Source organism: Lutra lutra, chromosome 8, assembly GCF_902655055.1.
Source record: "Lutra lutra chromosome 8, mLutLut1.2, whole genome shotgun sequence".
Lineage (NCBI taxonomy): Eukaryota > Metazoa > Chordata > Mammalia > Carnivora > Mustelidae > Lutra > Lutra lutra.
In genome coordinates, this window is record NC_062285.1 from 22240433 (window position 1) to 22264519 (window position 24087).

General features: G+C 39.6%; 1 protein-coding gene across 1 annotated transcript; it reads left to right on the forward strand.

Moving 5' to 3' along the window:
- Nucleotides 1-2321: 2321 nt before the first annotated feature.
- HACD1 (3-hydroxyacyl-CoA dehydratase 1) lies at nt 2322-22204 on the forward strand. Its single transcript, XM_047740501.1, has 7 exons — nt 2322-2665; nt 11512-11629; nt 11816-11834; nt 11911-11999; nt 14928-15049; nt 18694-18872; nt 20363-22204. Exons 1-7 carry the CDS (start codon nt 2409-2411, stop codon nt 20443-20445), a joined length of 867 nt encoding a protein of 288 aa, XP_047596457.1. The 5' UTR covers nt 2322-2408; the 3' UTR covers nt 20446-22204.
- Nucleotides 22205-24087: the final 1883 nt, after the last annotated feature.

Below are 24087 nucleotides of genomic sequence, written 5' to 3' on the forward strand. Positions count from 1 at the left end.
TTTTCTATTTTATACTTTTTAAATAAAAGTTTTATACTTTTAGTTTTATATTTAGGTCTGTGATCCATATCAAATTAATACTTGGTGTATGGTGTGAGGTAAGGGTCAAGGTTTTTTTTTTTTTTTCATGTGGATATCCAGTTATTTCAGCTCTATTTATTGAAAAGACATACCGAGTCATCTTTGTTGAAAATCAACTGACCATATATATATACATATATGTGGTCCTGGACTCTATTCTCTCTTATTGATTTGTCTATCCTTATGCTTAACACACTGTCTTGTACACTGTAGTTTTTTACACAGTCTTGAAAACAAGTATGTGTCTCAACTTTGTTCTTCTTAAACATTTCTGTATAAATTTTAGAGATACCTGTCAAATTAAAACAATATAAACTGGCATTTGGGGAGAACTGACATTTTAACCATATCATCTTCAATTCATCTTCCAATTCCAATGGCTTCCAATGGATAGCCATTAATTTAAGTCTGATTTCTCTTGACGGTAATTTATGGTTTTCAGTGTACAGGTCTTACACTTTTTGTTAAATTTATCCTTATATATTTCATGTTTTTGGATGCTGATGAGCATTCTATGGTTTTATTTTAAATTTCACTCCCCAGTTTTCTTTTCTGTAGAAAACAATTTGTGTTCCAGTAGCTTTTTAACGGAGTCCTTAGGCTTCTCTAATTATTATAGTGTTGTCATTTGCAAATAGTTTTATTTCTTCCATTCCAAATTAAATGTCTTTAAAAATAGTCGTTCATAGTTTTCATCAAATTTAAACATTTTCAGCCATTATTTCTTCCCCAGGCACATCTTAGCCTACCCCCCGCCCCCAAATGGGATGTCTTTCTCAAAATTATCTAAGTTTCCAAAGTACGCCGGTAGTGCCTCCTGGATAGGAGCCCAGAGCCCAGATCACAATGGAGGGATGAGTCCTTTCTTTTGGTTGGTGACCTCTCCCACGTGACTCCATACCCTGTGGAGCTACTGGACTCCGACTGTGTGGTCTTTTGGTGGTCGCCCCCTGCACAGGGCCAGGTTTAGTTTCTAGGAGCACAGCCTAACAAACACGTAGCTTCCACAGGCCGAAGCAGAATTTATTTTCTAAGGGGGGGCACCTGGGTGGCTGGGTGGGTTAATCCTTTGCCTTCGGCTCAGGTCGTGATCCCAGGGTCTGGGATCGAGCCCCGCATCAGGCTCTCTGCTCAACGGGGAGCCTGCTTCCCTCTCTCTCTGCCTGCCTCTCTGCCTACTTGTGATCTCTCTCTGTCAAATAAATAGAATAAAATTAAAAAAAAAAAGAATTTCTTTTCTAAGGATCAGCAGAGATTGAGTCACCAGAATGGTGCTAATACCCTAATTTGGGGGGACTCAAACTGCTTCAGACCCTTAAGGCATTTATTTGGGTGATTTAAGTGTGGGTGATTTATATGGGTGATTTTTAAGTGTGAGACTTGGATCTCACGACAACCCATGACATAGGTTTATAAATTATTCCCAATGAGGAAACTGAGGCAATAGAGAAGTTTAGGTGCCCAAGTTCACAAGCTAGTCTTAACTGTGGTGGAGTCAGGAGTTTGGTAATCTGGGAGTCAGTAATCTGACTCCCGAGCCTGTCTTCCCAGCTGTGTGCTTTAAGGGGAAAGAGGAGAGAGCTGTTAGGAAGAAGCATGGGTATTTGAAAGAAGATACGAAAGGAAAGGGGTAGAGTGGAGAACAGTGGGATCCTGCGGAGGAAAGGGTTCTTGTCAGCCCTTATTTGTAGCTTGTCTACATCTGCTCAAACTTTTGTCCTTCGGTATCTTGTCTTATCCTCTTTCTCCAGCTTCCCTCTAGCATCCAGACACTACGCTGCACTGCAGTCAGTGATGCCTTTAGAACACTGGCTCCGGGGGAATCCACGCAAGTGAGGCTGTTCTACCGTAGTCGTCCTGTAACGCCCCGCTGGCGGGTAAAAGTGAAACAGACTGAAGCGGGCGACTCTTCCCCAGAAGGTCTTAACGCGTTCTTAGCGGGAAGATCCCACTACCGGTCCTCACTTCCACAAATTACCGTCCCAAAGGCTGGGCGGGGCGGGACCACTCCATTCCAGGTGCGTTCCGTCCGTCCCGACTAAATGCACCAGCCTGGGGCAGGTCGCCAGCGCCCGAGACGTCCCAGCTAGAGGTCCCCCCAGCTAGGGACCCAGCTAGAGACGAGGACAGCTTTCCGTGGGAGCGGAAACCCCGCAGCGGCCTCGAGACTGCACCCGTGCCGGCTCCCAGGCCGGGCAGCCGGGTCCCCGCGCCGCGCGCGCTCCCGAGGGCCGGGGGGCGGGGCGGCCGGGGCGGCGGCCGGGGGCGCCCGCTCCTCCCCCTGCGGGCGGCGGGGCTGGCGGCGCCGAGCCCCCTGCGCGCGGCACATGGGGCGCCTGACAGAGGCGGCGGCAGCGGGCGGCGGCGCTTCAGCGGCGCGCTCGGCGGGGCCCCCTCCCACTCCCCTTCCCCTGTCTTCCACCTCCCCCGGGTACACGGCCACCATGGCGTCCAGCGAGGAGGACGGCACCAACGGCGGCGCCTCGGAGCCGGGCGAGGAGAAGGAGGCCACCGGCAAGAGGAGGCGCCTCGGCTTGTTGGCCACTGTCTGGCTCACCTTCTACAACATCGCCATGACCGCGGGGTACGTGCGCGGAGAGGGACCCTCTCCTCCCTCCGCCCCCCTCCCCGCGGTGCTGCCCCCCGACATTCAGCGCTCGGGGCGCCGGCGGGGCTGGGGGCGCTCGGGGCTGCGGGGAGGGCGGCGAGCGGGTAAGGCGCTCGGGGTGCGGGCAGCGCGGGGCGGCGGGGTGGGCGCGGCGCGGGGAGGGGGCGCGGGCAACGGCCGTGGGGGAGGGGCGCGGGCGCCGCCGCGGCCGCGGGTGTTGAATGGAGCGGAGTGGAGTGGGGCCGACGAGCGGGGCGAGCGGGGCGGGCGGGGAGCGGGGGGGTGCCGGGGCCCTGCTCGCCGGGCATTGCCTAATACGGTGCACGGCGTGGCGCGGCGGCTCGGGGCGCGGGCGGGAGGTTAAGTATAGACCTGGGCAGGAATGCGGGGCCGACCCGCGGGGGAGGTGGCTTCGGCCGGGCCGCCCCGGGCGCCGCTGCCTGCCGCTGCTGTAGAAGAAACGCCTAGTGCCGCGGCCCCGGAGCCGGAGCTGTCCGGCCGTGGCCCCCACGGTGCACTTCCTCGTGCTGCAGATCGCCGGGCAGAGTTTTCGGAACTGTTAATGTCACCACGAGTTTTGGCTTTTGATTTTTTTTTTCTTGAGCCCCAGAGCTTCTTACTTGGGACGATATTTTACAAACCCTGCTGTATCAGAGCATGGCACTCGTGTCCAGCATCTTTACGGCCCCGTGCTTCGTGACTGATATCCCGTACTTTTATTTCTGACTTTGAGTATGACTTAGAAAATAAGGTTACACAGTGACTATCGCTCTTCAGAGAGCTGTCAAAATGAATTGTGTGTCGACGGCTTTTCAAGACCAGTTGGGAAATTGCTCTTCTGTTTCTAAATTGCATTGTCATTTTGAAAAGCTACTTTCTCATTATCACATGAGGTATTATTAATCTATATAAATGTAGGGGATCTTTTAATATCTTAAACTTACTCCAGGACTTATAGGAAAGAATAAATGGTTTGACCCGGTACTGAGTACTTATTGTGTGTTTAGTGTAATCCTGAATACCAAATACAGTTCGCAAAAAATACGTTTATTGAGGATTTGCTATGTGTCAGGTAATGTGTTGATTACTTTAGATGTACTATTTCATTTTTGGTTCTTTTCCCTCCTGGGAGGGGTACATGATGTCACATTTGAGGGATTAGGAAACTGAGGCACAAAGAGGTTAAGTAGTTTGCTCAAGATCATTCAACCAGCAGGTGTCAGCCTTGGATTTCAGCCTAGACAGTCTGACTCCAGAGACGTGCTGCTGCTTTTTACGCTTTACTGAATTTTATAATCTCGAAGAAGAAAAGTAATATATTTGGAACAACTGGAGAACAATCAAGTACCCACCATGGGCTGCTGTCTTTAGCCACAGTGAAAACTGAAAGAATTTTCTCTCCTGTGATAGTCTTACCCAGTTTTTGGAACATTTTTGGAATACCTGCTGTTTGTTAACTGGTTTGCTGTCCCTTTGCTTTCCAGTCCACTCTCCCTTTTGAAAACCAGGTTAACCTTTTAAAAGTGAAAATCAATGCATAGCTCTAGTTTAAAGCCTTCGGTGACTCCCTGTTACCTCCACTGTAATCTAAGGGATTTAGGCTGTTGGTCATTCAAGGGCCTTTGTAATAAACTCCCTGATTCTCCTTATACATCTATTGTGTTTGAAATCAACTGTAACTCATAATGCAGGCAAGGCACCATGCATTTTTATTTTCACGGCTCTCTCCGTTCTTGCTCAGGCCTTTCACTTTGTGTAATATCCTTCTTGTTCCTCATATGACTTCTAAATCAAGCCATCTTCTTTGAAGCTTTCTAGTTCTTCTGCCCCATCTGGAACAGAATTTGTGTTCTCACACTTTGTATTCTCACACTTCATTCCTATCTTTCCTACTTGCCCAGCAAATAACCGGGTATCTGAAACTTATCTGTCTCCCTGCCTATATTGGGAAGGTCTCTTGTCATTTTCACCTCTGTTTAAAAGCAGAGGTGACCAAAATGGAGTAATCCATGTAACTCTTTGGAGGCCTTTAGAGGCTTTAAGATTTGAAAAAGATGGGACACCTGGGTGGCTCAGTGGGTTAAGCCACTGCCTTTGGCTCAGGTCATGATCCCAGGGTCCTGGGATCTAGTCCTGCATTGAGCTCCTTGCTCCGCAGGGAGCCTGCCTCTCTCTCCGCCTCTGCCTGCTTGTGTGCTTTCTCTCTTTCTCTTTCTGACAAATAAATAAATAAATAAATAAAATCTTTAAAAAAAAAAAGAGATTTGAAGAAGGAATAGGACTGAAATATGTGGACAGTAGATATTTCGAGTGAATTCGAGTGAATATTTCGAGTAAATTCTAGCAATAGGCATGAGATGCAAGAAAGCCCGGTATATTCTCTTGATCTAATTGGAGGGTGGTGTTGGAGAACAGATGTCAGTAAGGTTGTAGTGTGGAAAGTGGTAGGTGAACCAAGGTATACATTAATTAGTATGGATAGCGGAGGGTTAGCTGAGGTTCTTTTTGTCCATTTAACTTATTGTTTTTCTCTTTTAGCAGAACTTTGAATTATATTAAGCTTTTGTAATAGTTTTGAAAACAATAAAATAATAGATAAGTATTTACATAGATATAAAAAAAGAACTTGCCTAATTTTATAAGCTTAGCATGACATTTTGTTTTTTATCTTTTATGTGAATATCTTCATTCAGATAGCATATATCCCCATTATGCTATTATTCCTCTGGCCTGCTTTATTTTTGTCATTGCACTTATTGCCTTATAACTGTACAATGTATTTTACTAATTCATATTGTTGCGTATTGTCTGTCATGTCCCTCATTCGAGTATAAGATCCTAAATGCATCTTATAGAGGATTGCAGCTAGGGTATCTGCTCTATTATATATTCTATTTTCACCTAATAATCTACCAAATATTTCTGTATAGTTTTCATAAATATATTCTTTCATGGCTACATAAGAGTGTATAGACTTAATGTACAATAATGGATTAACTCATTCCCCTAATAACATTTTGCTTTTATTTGTTTCTGTTGAATAGTTACTTAAGATGAATTCCCAGGAGTAGGATTACACCTTTAAAAGATGTGAGGATTTTTGTGGTACTTGTTCATAATAGGTATGTGACCAGAGAAGTAGTTCTCCCTCCATGTCTCTCTCTCTCTCTCATGGTGGTGTTGTTGCTGTTGTTTCTTTTCAGGACTTTTGAACCCGTAGGTGTCAAATGCATTGTCTTATGTCTTATAAGATAAATATTCTAGGCTCCATCCTTGAAGAAGTGTAACCAGGGACATTTATATATTGCAATAAAAGACAGAGTGAGTGCGTGCTTGACAGAGGTGACGGGTCAGACAGGTAGGGGGAATCAGAGAAAGCTCCGTGGTGATCATAGCATTTCAACAGAGCTTTGAAGGATGAGTAGGATTTGATAGGCAGGGATGAGAAAACAGTGTGAGTTAGGGTACAGAGATAAGGCATTCCTAGACATGTTGTCGAGGCAGTAGCAAGTGGGCCTGAAGTGTAGTGGGGAGATGACGCTGGAGGAGGAGCATGGACCACTCTGCACAGGGCCTTAAGTGCCTTGCTAACATGTTTGCATTTTAATCTGTATAGAGTACAGTAAGGCGTTGTTAAAGTCTATGCTTCACCCCTTTTTTGCTGAGTAGCCTCAGATAAGTTACTGAAACACTCTGACCCCGAGTTTTCTTGTCTGTAAATTGGAACAACACAGCTGCTTTGCTAGATTATTACAAAGAATAAAAAGATCATGGATATGAAGTGATCAGCAAGATGACTGACACCAAGAGAGAAGCTATTGAAGATATTTTCAGAGTATACATTGTGTGAGTTATTAGAACACCAAACCCAAGGGGCTGGCATATCCATTTCCCAGCCTGTGAAGGAACAGACGTATATTTTTCCCTGAGGAGGGTAGATCCCGTGTATGGATCTTGTTTATCCAACTTGCTTATCCGTTCATCTGTTGGGGGACATTTTGGTTCTTCCAGTTTGGAGCTATGACAAAGCTATGAGTATTCAGGTACAAGTCTTTGGACTTGGACTTCATTTTTCCGAGGTGAATGTCTGTGAGTGGAATGGCTGGGTCATACGGTAATTGCAATATTGATTTCTTAAGAAACTATCCAAACTTTTCCAGAATGATTGTACCATTTTATCCCTGTGGGCAATGAATGAGAGCAGCTGTACATCGTCACCAACGCTTGGTATGGTCAGTGCTTGTAGTTTTAGATGTTCTAATAGGTGTGTTATGTTATCTCATTTGTGATTTTATTTTGCATCTCTCCAGTGACTAACAGTGACACTGAACATCTTTCCATGCATTTATTTACCAATTGTGTATCTTTTTTGGTATAGCATCTGTTCAAATCGTTCACCTTTTTTTTTTTTAATGAGGTTGTTTGATTTTTCTTTTACTGAGTTCTGAGAGTTTTTTTTTAATATAGTATGCATATAGGTCTTTACCAGATGTGTGATTTGTAAATATTTTCTCCTAGTTGTGGCTTGGTTTTAGTTTCATCACAGTGTCTCTCAAAGAGAAGGTCTTACTCTTCATGAAGTCCAGTTTATCTGTTTTTTTCTTTCATGAACCTTTCAGCTTAACTCCACTGGCAGAAGTGTCTATGTACAGTACATTGAAACACATATTGGCTGCTAACAAAGTTTCAGTTTAGTCTAGGAAAGGAAGTTTGGGGGTGTCAATGAACAGTGTATGAAGGTATGGATGGTATGAATGTGAGAGGCCATCTCTGGGCGAGCCTCCACATGGTTACTTTATCGGACATGTCAAGAAGAAATGGTAGCCTTAGAATATCACCATTATGCAGTAACTGCTGAAATAATGGCTCTGGGCAATGATCAGCAGTAAGCTAACATTGCAAACAAAAGGGACGATTAGAAATTACGTGCTCTTCAGGGAAGCACACAACATAACTTAGGAATTAGCTTCAAATGTGAATCTACCTGATCAAGGGTGTGGAACTGTCAACTTCACAGGAAATATGGGGGACAGAAGAACATAATAAGTGACATGTGGGTAACTTTGCAGGACAAACCACTCAGTGTCATCAACAGAGAAATTTCACAAAAAAGAGAGGGAAAGAGAGATGAATGGATAGAGGGAGGGAGGGGAAACCTGTAGATTAAGAGTTATGAAAGACATAGCAACTAGTTACAACATAAAAACTTTATTTCAATCATGATTTTTAAAAATTATAAGACAGGGGCACCTGGGTGGCTCAGTGGGTTAAGCCTCTGCCTTCAGCTCAGGTCATGATCTCAGGGTCCTGGGATGGAGCCCCACATCGGGCTCTCTGCTCAGCGGGGGGCCTGCTTCTCCCTTCTCTCTGTCTGCCTCTCTGTCTACTTGTGATCTCTCTCTCTCTGTCAAATAAATGAATAAATAAAAAATTAAAAAAAATTATGAGACAATTGAGAAAATTTTTATCCTGACTATGTTTTGTGATCTACGATTTTTTACCTGGGATGGTGGTATTATGATAAGGTCTATTAAAAGCAATCCTCTTATTAGGAATCAAACTATAGAATGTATGAGATTTCCTTCAAGATAATGAGGGGAGGGGATGGTGAGGAAAGCACTGACTTTGGAAGCTATAGGATTGTCCATAAGATGATAATGCTTGAAGCTGGGCAGTGGGCTCTGGAGGTTCCTTATGCCATTCTCTGTATCATTGTGTCTTTGCGAAGTTGTTCATAATTCATATCTAAAAAGAAGTATTGGAACAAAACCAGAAGATACAAATGTAGATAACCAGGTTCTTTATGGAGCTGGTTGTCTCCAAGAAACCTCAGGGGGAAAAGAAGCCCCCAAAACAGCCGGAGGAAAGAACTCCTCCTTCCATAAGATTTTTCAGAGTCATCATGGCATAATGCCATGGCAAGCAGACCCTGTGTTTAGTGAGTTATGGCTCATACCTCCTGGTACAGCACTGCATTGTTTTCTCTACTCACTAATAGTTCCTTGAGACAAGAACTAAGTCTTATTTATTTCTAATTTCCCAACACTCCCTGGCTTAGCAATAAATGTTGAACATGGAGATGAATGAATAAAGAAATGAATTAAGCTAACAAGTAAACAATCTCTGACATACAGCACATGTTTATATATTTTCCAAAGAGAGTACTTTCTCAAGGACTGAGCATATCTCTCTGGGTTCATATTTGGGTAATCAGTTGCTCTGGCCTATTTTTTAAAAACAGTTGCAGAAGCTCTACTTGCTTTTGCATTTTTAAAAAAAGGATAATTACTAAACCAATGAATGTAGAAAGTGCAAAGTTAGTTAAATGTAGGGCCCCTATGGAAAGACTTTGTCATCCCGTTGCGATGGTGGACTTAGACAGTGAACACTCATTAGTTCAGATTAGCTCCTAGCCACAGTGACTGAAAAACAGATGAGAAGTTAGGATCGATGGCTCTGCGGTCCTTTCTAACACTACCGGGAGTGTTAATTTCTTTTATTTTCGAACAAGTTAGTAATTGGTATGATCTTTCACTATACTAGGTGGTACAACACTGCCACCTATGGGACAACAGTAAAATTTGTTACCACGTTCTAATACGTGGATTTTTATATCTTGCTATTTAAAAATATAGAAAAGTTGCCATCAAAATGAATCCTTTGATGAATTCTTTGGTAGGGTAATAATTAGCTCTCACAGTGACCTTTTTTAAAAGTCTGGTTTGGATTTTTCTTAAAAAAGACAAGTGTATGAAAATGTTGATTTAACTATCTTAATATGCTTTTTTTTTTTTATCGTTAGTATGGGGACTTAAAATTGAAGACGGGGGCGGGGGGGGGCGCCTGGGTGGCTCAGTGGGTTGGGCCGCTGCCTTCGGCTCAGGTCATGATCTCGGAGTCCTGGGATCGAGCCCCGCATCGGGCTCTCTGCTCTCAGGGAGCCTGCTTCCCTCTCTCTCTGCCTGCCTCTCTGCCTGCTTGTGATCTCTGCCTGTCAAATTAAAAAAATAAATAAATAAATAAAATTGAAGACGGTAAAATCGTAACATTTTAAGGAAGACATCTAAAATGTCACCCATATTAGCCCACTACAGAATTCAGTGTTGGCCCGTATATGGGAAGAAGCCATTGTTTGGCCCACGTATGGGATGAAGCTGTCAGTTGAATCCAGTAAAGCCCGGGTATTGTGGAGCAAGAATAGCATGGGGGGTTGGGAGATGTCACAGAGTTTATTTCTACCTGGACTGTTGACTTTTAGACTTAGGATAAATCTTGATGTCTCTGCACGGTGACTGTCTCATCTACAACAGTGGCCCTCAGACCTTTTTGATAGCACACTACTATTGGTTAAAATATTTGAGCACAATTCTCTTGATAACTTTGAAGATTTACTTGTGATTCAAATATAGCGAATAGTGTGATTAACTAATATCCCAAGGCACACCTACATGCCTAGAGCCATACCAGTACAGCATCATGGTTCAGGAACATAGACTCTGAGCTCATTGGTGGGTTTACATCTCAGCTGTCTGGCTCTGTGACCTCTTCTGCCTGTTTTCTCAGCAGTGAAATAGGATAATAGCCGTCCCTACCTCACAGGGAATTTGTGAGCATGAAATATTAATATGCTAAATGTGCATTTGGAACATTGAAAGTGTTCTGAAAGTACACGCGTTATTATCACTGTTGTTGGTATCATTAACATTTCCATCTTTGGAAGGTCTTGCTGACAATTTCAGATTTTACCTGACTTGTTACCACCCCTCATAGGAACGTCCTTGCTTTCCCCCTCAGTGTGTGCTGAGGAGGAGTGGAAGTGCCCAGAAGAGAAGCTCTAGCCTCCGTCTTCTCTTGACCTTGTTGACCATGTTCATCATATTTCATCTGTAGTTCATTTGTGGGAAAACTCTAAACTGTCCTTTTATGAGGGTTCTTTAATTAAAAAGTTAAAACTGTTTAATGGTGTTATCATTCATAAATCCATGTAACTAGATGTTTTGAAGCCCACTGAATTAAAAAAGCCTGGAGTAGCTACTCGTTTCCATGGGTGTGTTACTAAGGATTTTAAGAAGTTACAGATGGCATAACTTTTTGAAACTTGAAAGTGCTCTTGTAATTGTGAAGGAAACTAGAAAAAAAATGAACTCTCATTAGTGTCTCTGGCAGATTGAGTGTAGGGTGAGAAAGCCGGTCTCCACAGATGTAGTTTGTGTGTGAAATGCTGGTCTTCACAGCACAGAACCTCTCTGTCGTGTAGAAGTAGAAGTTGAAAAGGAAAGGCATATGCATTTTGTCCTTTTTGTAAAGCAAACTCTTTGAAAGCAGGCCCATATCTGACCTTCTATACGTATGCCCTTCTGTGGCACAATGGTTGTTATTGTTTAGTGCAAATTCTAAAGAAAAGAATTATTATGAAATATTTTTACTTACACTTACATGTAAATATATGCCATATATTTGTCTAAGTACATACTTACACACTCACAGCTTTTTACCTTAAGAAATATTTGTATAATTATGAAATACTTTCTAATAACCTCATTTGGGATACATCATTCCTTCAGTCAGTCTGCTGAAACCAAACATGGAACGGACATCGTTTGACATTTGAATCTAGTTGATCTCCAATATGTTCTCTTTATCCCCTTGAAGAGTCAATGTAAAAACAATGCCATTTCTTCCTGTGGGTTTTGTTAAATAGAATAATGAACCGAGAACATAATAAAACAACATATGATTATATAAATTATGCCATTTCTTTTTAGGAAGATCATTGGTATTAATTTTGATAGAACTTTATAAAATACCTTTCTTTCTTTTAGGTGGTTGGTTTTAGCTATTGCCATGGTACGTTTCTATATGGAAAAAGGAACACACAAAGGTTTATATAAAAGTATTCAGAAGATACTTAAATTTTTCCAGACATTTGCCTTGCTCGAGGTAAGTTTTCAGTGATGCTGTTTTCCTATTTTTGTAATATTTATTTGGAAAAATTATTTGCTGAACAAAATCAGTCTTATTTTGCCAATGACATCCACCTATGGATTTGTAGAAAACCGGTGTTCACAGGGGTTTATTTTATGTTGCATGTTATTGACTTGTGATTTTTTCTTTATTTGCTTACAGATAGTCCACTGTTTAATTGGTAAGTTTCTGATTTAATTTTTATTGTCGGTGTGAATTGCTTTTAGGGCAATGGTTGACTTATTTTTCTCTTTAAGGAATTGTACCTACTTCTGTGATTGTGGCTGGGGTCCAAGTGAGTTCAAGAATCTTCATGGTGTGGCTCATTACTCACAGTATAAAACCGGTAAGTGACACTAACATGTTCTCTTCACAAGCCTGCAGGAAAGTTTTTTTATTAATAGGAATCTAAGATACTAACATCGCTATATTGCAGGGAGCAGAACCACTAGACAAAAAAAGGGCTGGGTTTGGATCTAAGTGTGATTGTACATTGACTTAGTGCATTAGTAGAATGACCTTGAAACACAAGCAAACTAAATATTTATATCCATAATCTATTCTCCTCTGATGTTTCCCAGTTTTTAAAGTGAGTGTTCATATTCTGTCAAATAGTTAACTGAAAATTTTCTATTGATGTGTATTCTCTTTGATTATGTATTGAAGTTGCCACAATAAACAGTGTATTTTTCCTCATTAACCATGGAGTGTTGTAGCAACAGGCATAAAAAGCAAATACAGTTCTGTAGATCTGAGCAAATGGAAAGACTAAATGAAAAGTTGGAAGGGCTGGGGAACGTAGGGAAATTAGCATATTATTTATTGAGGCATGACAGGAGACAGACCTGAATCTAATTAATGGCTTAAACCTTTCTAGACAAACAAACACCATGCTCACTATGTCAAGACACTGGGCCTTTTAAACCCGTGACAGAAACATTTCCCAGATGGGCCCTTCTGACCTTCTGATAGCCTCCGGCATCTCCTGTCTACTTGAGGACAGATCTCTGGCCTCCTTTCCATTCCTGAGATGCCTTTCTTGTCCCTTGTCTGCTTGAAATGATACCTTAACTCCCTTCCCTTGTCTGTGAGACATACTGGCCTCTGTCCACGCAGGGACAGATCACTGCTCTTCCGCTCTCCCACCACTCTGCACGGTAGCCTCTCCGGACCACTGTCTTTCAACTCTCTCAGTGCACTGGCCCCTCACGGCTGACCGCCGTGCCCCGAGCTGTGAGTGCGTGCCACGCGGACAGCCAGACTTTGTGTTCAGATTGCCACGTAGTTTAAAAGCAGGAAGTCCCCATAAACAGGATAAAAGAAAGTCTGTTCCAGACAGTGAGCAAATATAAGAGCTGGGCCAGGACTGCAAAAAGTCTGAAGACTGAGGAAGAAGAAAGACAAGACAGGGTGGCCGGCATCCACTGTGGAAAGAAGTGAGAGAGGATCTAATGGGTTGCTAGCCCCCGAGAGAAAAAAGACCCATCTGCTCTTTTTTTAATCCTCGAAAGGATCTCTGTATTAGTATTACTATTTCTATTTAGTTTTTTCCAACAATAGTTTCCCACTGGTACCTTTCTACCCCTCTTTCACTAACTCAGCCAACATTTATTGAGTGCCTTCTGTACACTTGACACTGTGCTTGTGTCTGGCTTTACAAGAGTGGATAGGGCCATTTCACCTCTTTGCGTACTGGTTGTTGGGAAGTGGGCGCTGGTCATACAGACGTTGACTCCTTCGGCAAATACTGATCGCACAACTGTTCTAGCCTGAGGCTGTGCTAGGGATCTGGCAGTTAATGATATGAATATGGTCGCTTCCCTGTGGATCCTGTAAGTGGGAGCAGCAGTAAACAAGTAGTTACATAAGTACAGTTGACCTTGAACAACCTGCGTTTGAACTGCATGTATTCATTCATACTCAGAATTTTTTCTTTTTATAATTTTTTTCTGATAATTAGAATACTATAAGTGTATTTTCTCTTACGATTTTGTAAATGACATTTTCTTTTCTCTAGCTTGCTTTATTATAAGAATGCCATATATAATACATAGAACTTACACAAGATATGTGTTATTCAGCTGTTTATAGGTTATCGATAAGGCTTCTGGTCAACAGTAGACTATTAGTTGTTAAGTTTTGGGGAGTCAAAACTTAAAACTTAAATGCAGGCTTTTGGGCTATGCAGCAGGGATTGGTGCCCCAACCCCCACATTGTTCACGGTCAACTGTAATTGTTTCATTATGTTAGTGTTAGTGCTTTGAAATAAGAGACGAATACATATTACAGTGTAACTGGGGACTTAGCCTGACTGAGGTAGGGAAGGAGTGTGTAAGGAGAGCACTGATAGATACCCAAGAGTCAGGCAGATAGACTTTCATACAAACGGGCAGGTGTTATAGTACAGATATGATGAAGGAAAGTGAGCAAATTACAGCTCAGGACGAAAGGAGGAGTTTGGGGAAAGTTGTCTAGAGGGCGTAATGCTTTAGCTGGGTCTTAAAGGGTGAGAAAGGATTTTCCATGGGAACTAAAAAGGGAGTAAGTAGCATTATAATTGGAGGGAATGGCATGTGTTAAGATATAAACGTTCAGAGCATGTTAGGGAAATAATAGTAAGTTGGTGTCACCAGGGAGAGCTGGTAGTGGGAGGCTGAGAGATTGCAGATGAAGTTGGGAGATTCCAGAGCTCAGATTGTAGAGAACCTTGACTGTGATCCTCTTGTCCTGTTAAGGAATGGGGAGCCAAAGAAGCTTTTAAATCTCAGGATCACTGCTTCCAAATGTGTTTTGGTTTTGCGTTGAAGGGAAGACTTCCATCCATGAGGAGAGTAAGAATGGAGAGGCTATTTAGGAAGCTGTTGGAGTAGTCTGGATGGAGAAGATGGTGAGGCTCCGAATGCAAATGGTGGTCATAGGACAAAAGAGGAGTGGACAGATGCAGTAGCTAGTACTGCAGTAGGCTGGGTACCATCAGACGACCGTAGAGTCGGACTGTCTAATGCTGGTTTTGAGGGGGTGATGTTGTCACAGGATGGTTGAGTTAGCAGCCAGAGCGAAGGCTAAGAAAGAGAAAGCAGTAGAAATTTGACCATTCCTGTGCCTAGGACATATTTGTGTGTTTTCATGAATTATGTAGTGGTGACTCTGTTTTTCTGTCTTGCCTCTGTCTACCCCTGACATTCAAAGACACACAGTAAAAAATGAGTATATCTTCATGGAGAAAAATGTTCAAGGTTAAACCACACTGTGGATTTCTCTGTGATTCTGCAGATCCAGAATGAGGAGAGCGTGGTGCTTTTTCTGGTCGCGTGGACTGTGACAGAGATCACTCGCTATTCCTTCTACACGTTCAGTCTTCTCGACCACTTGCCATACTTCATTAAATGGGCCAGGTGGCGTTGTCTTGCAGTTTAGTTCTCACTAGTGCATGTGTGTTTTGTGTGCTGAGCTAACACTAGGGAAGGAAGATTTGTGTCTTAGCCCATGATGCCAGGATGCTGTTTTCTTGGCTACTAGCAGTATTGTAACCAATTCTAAAGGCTTAATTTAATGATCAGAGAAAAATCATATTAATATATATTTTGAGTAGAATTAGTGCCAGACAAGTTGTGTCAATATCCTCGCATAACCTGAATTGGTCACTCATTTTTCTTTGAAAGCAAAACGTACATTTTTTTTGAATTATATTAGTTAAACTCTGTGCCAAAAATATGGCATTTTTTTGCATGATTTAAATTATTTTGATAATTAAACAATAAGTATAATATAATTATCAATATATATCAATATATATCAATATATATCAATTATCAATATAATTACTGATAAAAATATAATTAATGATAAAATAATTAAATTATTTTGATAATTAGTATCTACAATCCTTTTTCATAACTCATATATTATACTTGTTGAAATATAATGGACTATAGAATATATTAAAAGATCCAAAATGAAGGGGAAAAAGACCTTTTGAACTGCTTATAATCCTCCTCCTTGAAGATAATCACTGTTAATTATATTTATACTCGGACTTTTTTTTATATGCTTTTGCTCCTTTTTAGACATTTGTGGCTTATCATTTTGTTTATTGAACTGCTTCAGAATTATAATTTGAGCTTAAACCTATTGGCTTTCATAAGGAGGCTGCGCTCCCATTTCTATGTTAGGTTGGTTTTATTCTTATCGTAACCGAGCATTTTTTCACTTTGAGCGATTGGGCCTTTCACACGGTTGGCAGTTTGCTGTGTTGCTGGACTAATCCTAGAATGAATCTCAGTGCACCTTGAATCTTGCATGATGACCTCGTCTTCTGGACCTCCAGCACCTTTGAAAATACTAACTCCTGCAACAGTCTCTTCACTTGCTGCATTTGTAGAACTTATTTGAGAAAGATAATAGTCTTTAATGTTTCGTCTGTCTGCCTTTCGGAATGCACCATGCATGTATTGACTTTCTGGAGAAGTTGAAAACATGCTTAAATTTGCTGTTTAGAAATCCTTTGTCAATTGAACTAATGTTAAACCAAGTACTCTAAGACCTTTCAACTTTGAAATGCTCCTGTTAGCATAACACATGTCAGTTAATCATAATCACGAGTAATATTTCATGTCAAAAATCTTAAAAGACTCCAACCATCTATATATATTTGTCAGCCTTATTAAAAAACTTAAAATAACATATGTATTTATGTTCAAATGTTGAGGTTGTCATTCTCAAATAAAACTTCACAGTAAGAATGGGTTCTTATTTATACATAGCTGGCCTACTGTGATGGTTTGGATATACTTCCATTCTACTTATGTGTGAGAAGTGTTTCTACTTATGTGTGAGAAGTGTTTCTAGAAAAGCCCACTGAACAGGCACTTGTATGTTGTTATGTTTTATGTTGATTTCCATTTTAATTTCAAAAATTCATCCCCTTCAAAAAATTTTTAGGTAACAATTAGGAACCTTTAACGAGGAATTCTTTTTCTGAATAGGTAGTTAAATTTCTCATGCTGCCATCAAAACTTACAGAGTGGGTGACATGCAGTCTTTCTAAAGACAAAGCTAGTAAATTATATCATTTGCTATCATTGCATTAAATATAATCAGTGGCTGAAGGTTTCAAACTAGTTTAGTCTAGGAGTGATATGCTTTTTTCTGTTTAAGAACAATGCTTCCAGAAAAATCACTGGAGAGTCACGTAAAGTTTAAAAACTCCATAAATAAGTTTGAATGTTTTACTTGAAAAGGGATATAAAATGTTCCGTTATATGATTTTTAAATTGAGTTAGGAAATTAAGATTGGAAAAGAGTGATTTAAATAATATACGAATAACTATACTACTGATAGTAAGAAAGCAGATGATGTACCCACGGCAAGGAGGAGATAAACAGGTACAGTAAAAGGATCATTGGTCTTTCCATTCACCACTGAATCTATTTTGGCAAATGACTCTGTTCCCACACCATGTCTTACCCGTGTATATCCTTGACATACAGGAATAAGGCGATTTTTAACTTGTTTCCAAGTTTCTGCCGTATGGATAAATTTAACATTTCTTTACAAATATCTTAATGCCAACAAAATGATGAAATAAAATACGGATTAATTGATTTCTGTCTTTTTCTACCAACAATTTAACCTTTATTTTGGTAACTGCCTTTGAGAGAAATGATTTTCTTCAGTGGAGAAATGTTGTTACCTTGGATCCTTGAAGTTGTTCTTGCTGGAGGCTCACAGAGACTCATAGAGCCTTGCCCTCACATAGGCATGAATAATGGCTGGCCTACTGTGCGTTAGAGACCTTGCCACAGCCCAAATGAACAAACTGTGATTTTGGATTTTGAATAGAACTTTCTTAGCTATCTTAAGCAAACTGTTCCTTTAATGTGGGAATTTTGGAAACAGTTTCTCTTACCTGTTCTGTTAAGGGAACAGTTTTAGATAATATATTCATTAGTAGTTCCTGATACTTTAGTATTATTTATATATTAGATATACCAAATATATGAATATGTATAAATATATATTTAGTAGTATTATGTCAGTTTTCTGAAATAGTAATTAACTGTCTTTTAATTAGTAACCACAAAGGGATTTCCAAATGCTTCCAAGAACCACTTTGGTAATTTCAAGATTTAGATATAAAATTAGGATCATAACTGTTTTTTTTTTTTTTAAGATTTTATTTATTTATTTGACAGAGACAGTGAGAGAGCACAAGCAGGCAGAGCAGCAGAAGGAGAGGGAGAAACAGGCTTCCTGCTAAGCAGGGAGCCTGATGCAGGGCTGGATCCCAGGAGCCTGGGATCATGATCTGAGCCAAAGGCAGTTGCTTAACCAACTGAGCCACCCAGACATAACTGGTCTTTTAAAGCACAGCACTTGATCAATAAATGACTAGCTGAAGGGGGGAAGAAAAAACCAAAAAACAACATTCAAAACAAACAAACAAACAAAAAAACAACATTCAGTTTTGATTCCAGGTGTCAAAGAAGTTACCCTTACAGTGCCTTATAATACTTATAGGTGCTTTATAATGTATTATTTACAACACTTATGTCCTTTACAATATAAAACTGTATACATATACCATTATTTCAGTACTGTAAAGTAAGTTGGCTTCTTATTTTATTAAGATTTTGCCATCTAAAATGGAAACTGCTATAAGAAAGGAGGATAATTAAAATGATAAATGATTAAGGTGCCTGGGTGGTTCAGTTCATTAAGCAGCTGCCTTCGGCTCAGGTCATGATTTCCAGGGCTCTGGGATCAAGCCCTGCATTGGGCTCCCTGCTCAGCAGAGAGCCTGCTTCTCTCTCTCCCTTGGTCTACTGCTCTGCCTACTTGTACTCTCCATCTTTGTGTCAAATAAGTAAAACCTTTAAAAACAAAAACAAACAAATGATTAAAATAGAAAAAAATTAACCTGTGAGGGGCACCGTAAATATGTGTATTTTTAAGTTTAAAGACAGTAGTAGCAAAAGAACGATAATGTCAAATCCAGTCATTATTTTAGAAAAATAATTCTCTGGGATCTTTCTCCAGATACAATTTTTTTATCATCTTATATCCCGTTGGAGTTGTTGGTGAACTTCTTACAATATATGCTGCCTTACCGTACGTGAAGAAGACAGGAATGTTTTCAATAAGACTTCCGAATAAATACAATGTCTCTTTTGACTACTACTATTTCCTTCTTATAACCATGGCCTCGTATATACCACGTAAGTATATGGTCATTAGTACTTTGATTTAGCATAAGCAGTGAGTATTTTTGTAAAGTATGATTGCTAGTTTAATCAGCAAGGAGACGTGATGGCTTACAAATACATCAAAACCTCTGTTCAACCCCACGTTTATTCATAATTTTAAATAATGGAAGAGTTGAGCGAGTCAAAAGGACTCTTAAAGTTATAAGGAAAAAGGTAAGTAAATCAATACAGAGATGATTGCTTTCTCAGAATCATTTAAAGAGAAGCTGAATTACCTTTTTTTTTTTTTTTTTAAAGAAAAGATAGAGCACACATCAGTGAATTGTTGGCCATCATTTAGAAACATTTGTCTGAATATAAACATATAGTCCCAGAAAATGTCAGGTCATTTCTGTCTAATCCTTGAGCATACACTTGGAAAAGTTATTTAGTCTTGTTTATGTTGCTCTATATACTAGAACATAAGGAAGCCGCTTTTCTTAAGACATTTTGTACTACTCAGCCTCTTCACTAACTTCTCATCATCTTTCAGTAGTTGCCATGAATTGGTGAAGCTCTACTCGCTTCACTTAAATGCCAATAGTGGTTGGTTTTTAGGTCAAATTTTTGATAGTCACTAGCAGGGAACAGGAACGTTTGTGAGGGGTATCGATGAAGTTGGGTTGTGTGGGCTTAGATGCCCACATATGTCCATGAGATGCCCTCATGGTACAGGACAGCGGATGGACCTGAGAGAAGGGGGCCAGGCAGTTTTCCTTGCGCCAGAACATTCTGGCACAGCGTCCCAGGTCATTATGAAGATATCTTTATCAGGATACTTAACTTCTAACTTTGCTAAAGAATCCCCAGCATTACAGGCATACCCCTGAGATACTGCAAGTTCAGTTCCGACCACTAAAGCTAACATTGCAATAAAGTGAGTCCAACGATGGTTTTTTTTTTCCAGTGCATATAAAAGTTATGTTTACATTATACTGTAGTCTCTTAAGTTTGTAATAGCATCACTGTGCACACCTTAATTAAAAAACACTTTATTGCTAATAAATGCGCGCCATCATCAGAGCTTTCAGCGAGTCAGTACCACTCAGCATGACGAGTACAATAATAATAATGAAAAAGGTTGCAATATCCTGAGAATGTAACCCAAAATGTAACACAGAGACACGAAGTGAGCACCTGCTGTTGGAAAAACGGGGTCAGGAAACTTGTTCTAGGCAAGGTGACCACAAACCTTAAATTTGTAAAGATCGCCATCAAAAGAGGCGAGCCTGGAAACCCTGGAGGCCTGCGGGAGGCCTGCAGAGTGCGGGATACTGGGTGCTGGGTGCGACCTGCTGTGTGCGGCCTCTGCGCATGCGCTCTCAGCCTGAGCTCTGGCAGCGTGGGGGACAGGAGGCTGCGGGGACAGATGCTGTTCTTGCCCTCAGACTGCCCACGTGGGGGAGGTTTCTAGTATAAATAATTGTCAACAGCATCCTCCTTTGTTTTCTTTTTTCCATCAGTGTTTCCACAACTGTATTTTCATATGTTACGCCAAAGAAGAAAGGTGCTTCATGGAGAGGTGATTGTAGAAAAGGATGACTAAACCATGCCCCCGAACAAGGTGCTTTTTCCAGAATAACCAGGATTACTTGAGTCCAAGTTTTAATAACAAGAATAAACAACTTTATGAAATACTACAGATTGTATGATTTCTTAGACTATAACGTGAGATGCGGTATTTGCCAATATTTGTCTTCACATTTTCTGTAAGAACTATGCAATATTTATTACCAACTCCTGGGTAGGTGACGATCCTTAGGAAAATAATTGGGTGTATTACCTGGGGGGGAAACCTTTTAAAATTTTTTTTCACTAATTTTTTGTTTTTGCTGCATATGCTCCAAGGTTTTTAAATCAATATTTACAAATTAGTTTAATGATTTAACATTATGATACTTGCTGGTGGTATTTATGTGATATTTATAAATGAAAGTAAATGCAGAATTATAATAACATGTTAATAATGTATTGATATTTCCTGAATCCAAGATCTGTTTCTTACAAGTTATAAGGCAGTTGATTAATAGTTATTTTGGGAAGCATGGACATAATTTGTTTTGATAGGACTTTTGATAGAGATAAAGCAAGTGTATAACAAGAATATTCAAGTAGATATCACAATTGGAAAATCTTTGGATAAATGTTTAGGCTGTTAAAATTACATGTACTGCTAAGCAAAGTTATTTTTATTTGCATTAACCTTCAAGGACAACCTTTTCAACTATAAGGATCTTAAGGGATTAGAAAGAATAAGTGTATACTTTGTCTCACTTGTGAAAAAAGAATAACATTGGGTCTGATTATAATGTTATAGTCAGAACTCTGGCTGAGAAAGATTTCTCTATACCTGGAATCATCTAGTAAAAATCATGTTTTGATAATCCCTTGTGGGACTTAGGTAATGAAAAGTTTGGCATATGACATAAAAGACTCATTTTATTCTGAATTGCATTGAATTTCAAGTAAGAAGTCTTATAATAAACCTCTTGTCCATGTGTTTAGCAGACAGTAGATAGACCATGTATTTAGTAGGTAGTAGATAGATAGACTGATACTTTAATACTGCTTTTAATTCCTAAGGAAGCCTTTAAATTTTTTCCCCTTACATTAAGGTATGCTGCTTTACTGACCCAGTTTAGAGAGAATATTAGATGTATAACTTTAAAAGAAAAGGGTTTTTTTGTTTGTTTGTTTATGGTTTTGTTTTGTTTTGCCTATTGCAGATATGGAGGTGGAATTTTGGCTTTCAATGTTCCGTACTGTTTGTGCTTGCAATCATCATGTAACATTACACTTTTCCAAACTGTTTGTTTTGTGGTACCACCTTCTCAATTTTCTTCATATGAAGATTTGCAGTTCAGAATCGTTTTTGCAAACTTTCGTTTTAGGTAACATGATTTTCAAAAGGTGCTATTTCCTTTATTACATTTTAACATATCTCTGCAGCTGAATGTTTTAACGAGCACTGTGTGTTCTATGTATGAGGTTACTAATTCTCCAAATGCAAATGTTCATTCTGCCTTTACTCTGCTTGATCTGTTTTTATCTTGAATTTTTATATGGAAGAAATTTCTGGGGAGTTTTTGCCTTTGGTGCCATAGCCTAAGAAGTTCCCATACATCTTGATCCTGTCAGATGCCTGTCTTATGAAAAGTATTTTAAATGCTGTTCCTAAAACTTGTGTTAATTCAACCTGTACTCCCTTCAAGCAGCTATAATAACTCTTTTTTTCGTTTAGTTGTGGCATATCCCGAAGTAGGAATTGTGATTAACTTTAATAAAAATGAAAATGTGTCAAACTATTATTTAGTGACCTTTGTTAGCATGGTATCCCTAAACTTTAGAGTTAGTCTGTCTTCAGTATCTTCAATATTCAACTAATTCTAAACTGTCCCGTGGATAGAAGGTAAAGTGTTTAAATCAGAGTTTGATTTGAAAGAGAAAGTATTTGAAATTCCTTTGCACGTGTTTCCTGCACCTGCATCTTTTGGAATTCTCCTGAAGTCTTCCCAATTTTCCTTTTCCATTAAGCAAACCAAGACATGAATCAAACAGAACTTCCATTCAGTCTTGTAGACCTTGGCATTTGAAAAATATATACCAAGAAATTATGATACTAATTAATAACTTATAATTATAATATAATCATATTATAATTATATATAATATATATATTTATTAAATATATATAATTATATATAATTATAATATGATTATATTATAATTATAATAACTAATTATAACTTTCAATTATATGTAATAACATTCCACAAAATTCTGATTGTTTTTCATTTTTTCATAGCTTTAAAGATTGACATAAAATATGTACAGCATGTGCAAGTCCTTTTTTCTTTTATTTTTCATAGCCTTAATCTGATATTAATACAACAATGTCCCTGTTATAACTTAAGTTTTAGAAGTATGCCAAAATAAACACGTAGTCATTTTCACCAAAAGCTTTTATTACTTACCTCTGTAGATTCTCAGGTGCATTATTGTCTCATCTTTGGATTTGTAAGCATCTGTTTGGTCTGCCACTATCTCGTGGTTTCTGATGAGACATGGGAAGTGAAATGGAATCACACAGTAACCTGTGCCAACTGTGTGCCAAGGACTGTTGAGGGGAATTGGCATATTTTTCTTATCATACTGCTCTCTCCACGCTACACAGTAAGACCTCTGACATGATTGTTAGGTTAGATTGGCTAGGAAATCACATTGCAAAATAATTACAAAATGTCATGTATTGGTAATCCAATGTGGTAGGATTTTTTTGTTACTTATGTGTATACAAGTATATCATCGCCACTAAATAACATTCTGGTTTAAAACTTTTCAAATAGACTCAAAATCAATGATAGATATGAAACTTAAAATAAATCATTAAGGCACAAGAAAAGGAAGGAAGTAACTATAAGAAAAAAATAACTATAAAAACCAGCATTTGATGGGGCGCCTGGGTGGCTCAGTGGGTTAAAGCCTCTGCCTGCGGCTCAGGTCATGATCCCAGGGTCCTGGGATCGAGCCCCGCGTTGGGCTCTCTGCTCAGCGGGGAGCCTGTTTCCCCTCCTCTCTCTGCCTGTCTCTCTGCCTACTTGTGATCTCTGTCTGTCAAATAAATAAAATCGTTTTTTAAAAAAGCAGCATTTGAATTATTTTTCAAATGAATGTGTAAAACATAGAAATATTTTCCATTAACCTATATAGTGATCTGGAATATACATATAGCTGATAGAAGGAAAAGTAACTGTTTTGTAATTTCTAGTATAAAGGCATTGAATGGAATTGAAAATTCAATTGTTCATATTTTTAGTCTAGATTTCAAAACAACTGAAATAGACATAAGTCGTTCCTCCAGATCTGAAGCTTAAAAATATGTTCTAAAGTTTTCAGATTTTTTTTTTTAGCGTTCCTATTAGCAGCTTTAAAAAATATTTTTAGCATTTTTTTTCTTGGAATAATTTTAAACCTAATAGGAAAGTTGCAAGAATGCTAGATAGCCTTCCCTTGAATTCCTGAGCCCTAACACTTTGCCCCTTTTGCTGTAGTATTCCCTCTCACTCCCTTCCTCACTCCTTCTCTCTCTGTAATATTTTGTGAACCATTTGAGAGTAAGTTGAAAACATTCACTTATGATGACTTCACTGTATGTTCCCTAAGAACAAGGACATCCTCATATACAGCC

Coding starts and splice junctions, on each gene's coding strand:
- HACD1 (XM_047740501.1), top strand. CDS start 2,409: ATGGGGCGCCTGACAGAGGCGGCGGCAGCGGGCGGCGGCGCTTCAGCG. Junction 12,000..14,927: donor TTACTCACAGTATAAAACCG/GTAAGTGACACT, acceptor GTGATTCTGCAG/ATCCAGAATGAGGAGAGCGT. Junction 18,873..20,362: donor CATGGCCTCGTATATACCAC/GTAAGTATATGG, acceptor TTTTTCCATCAG/TGTTTCCACAACTGTATTTT.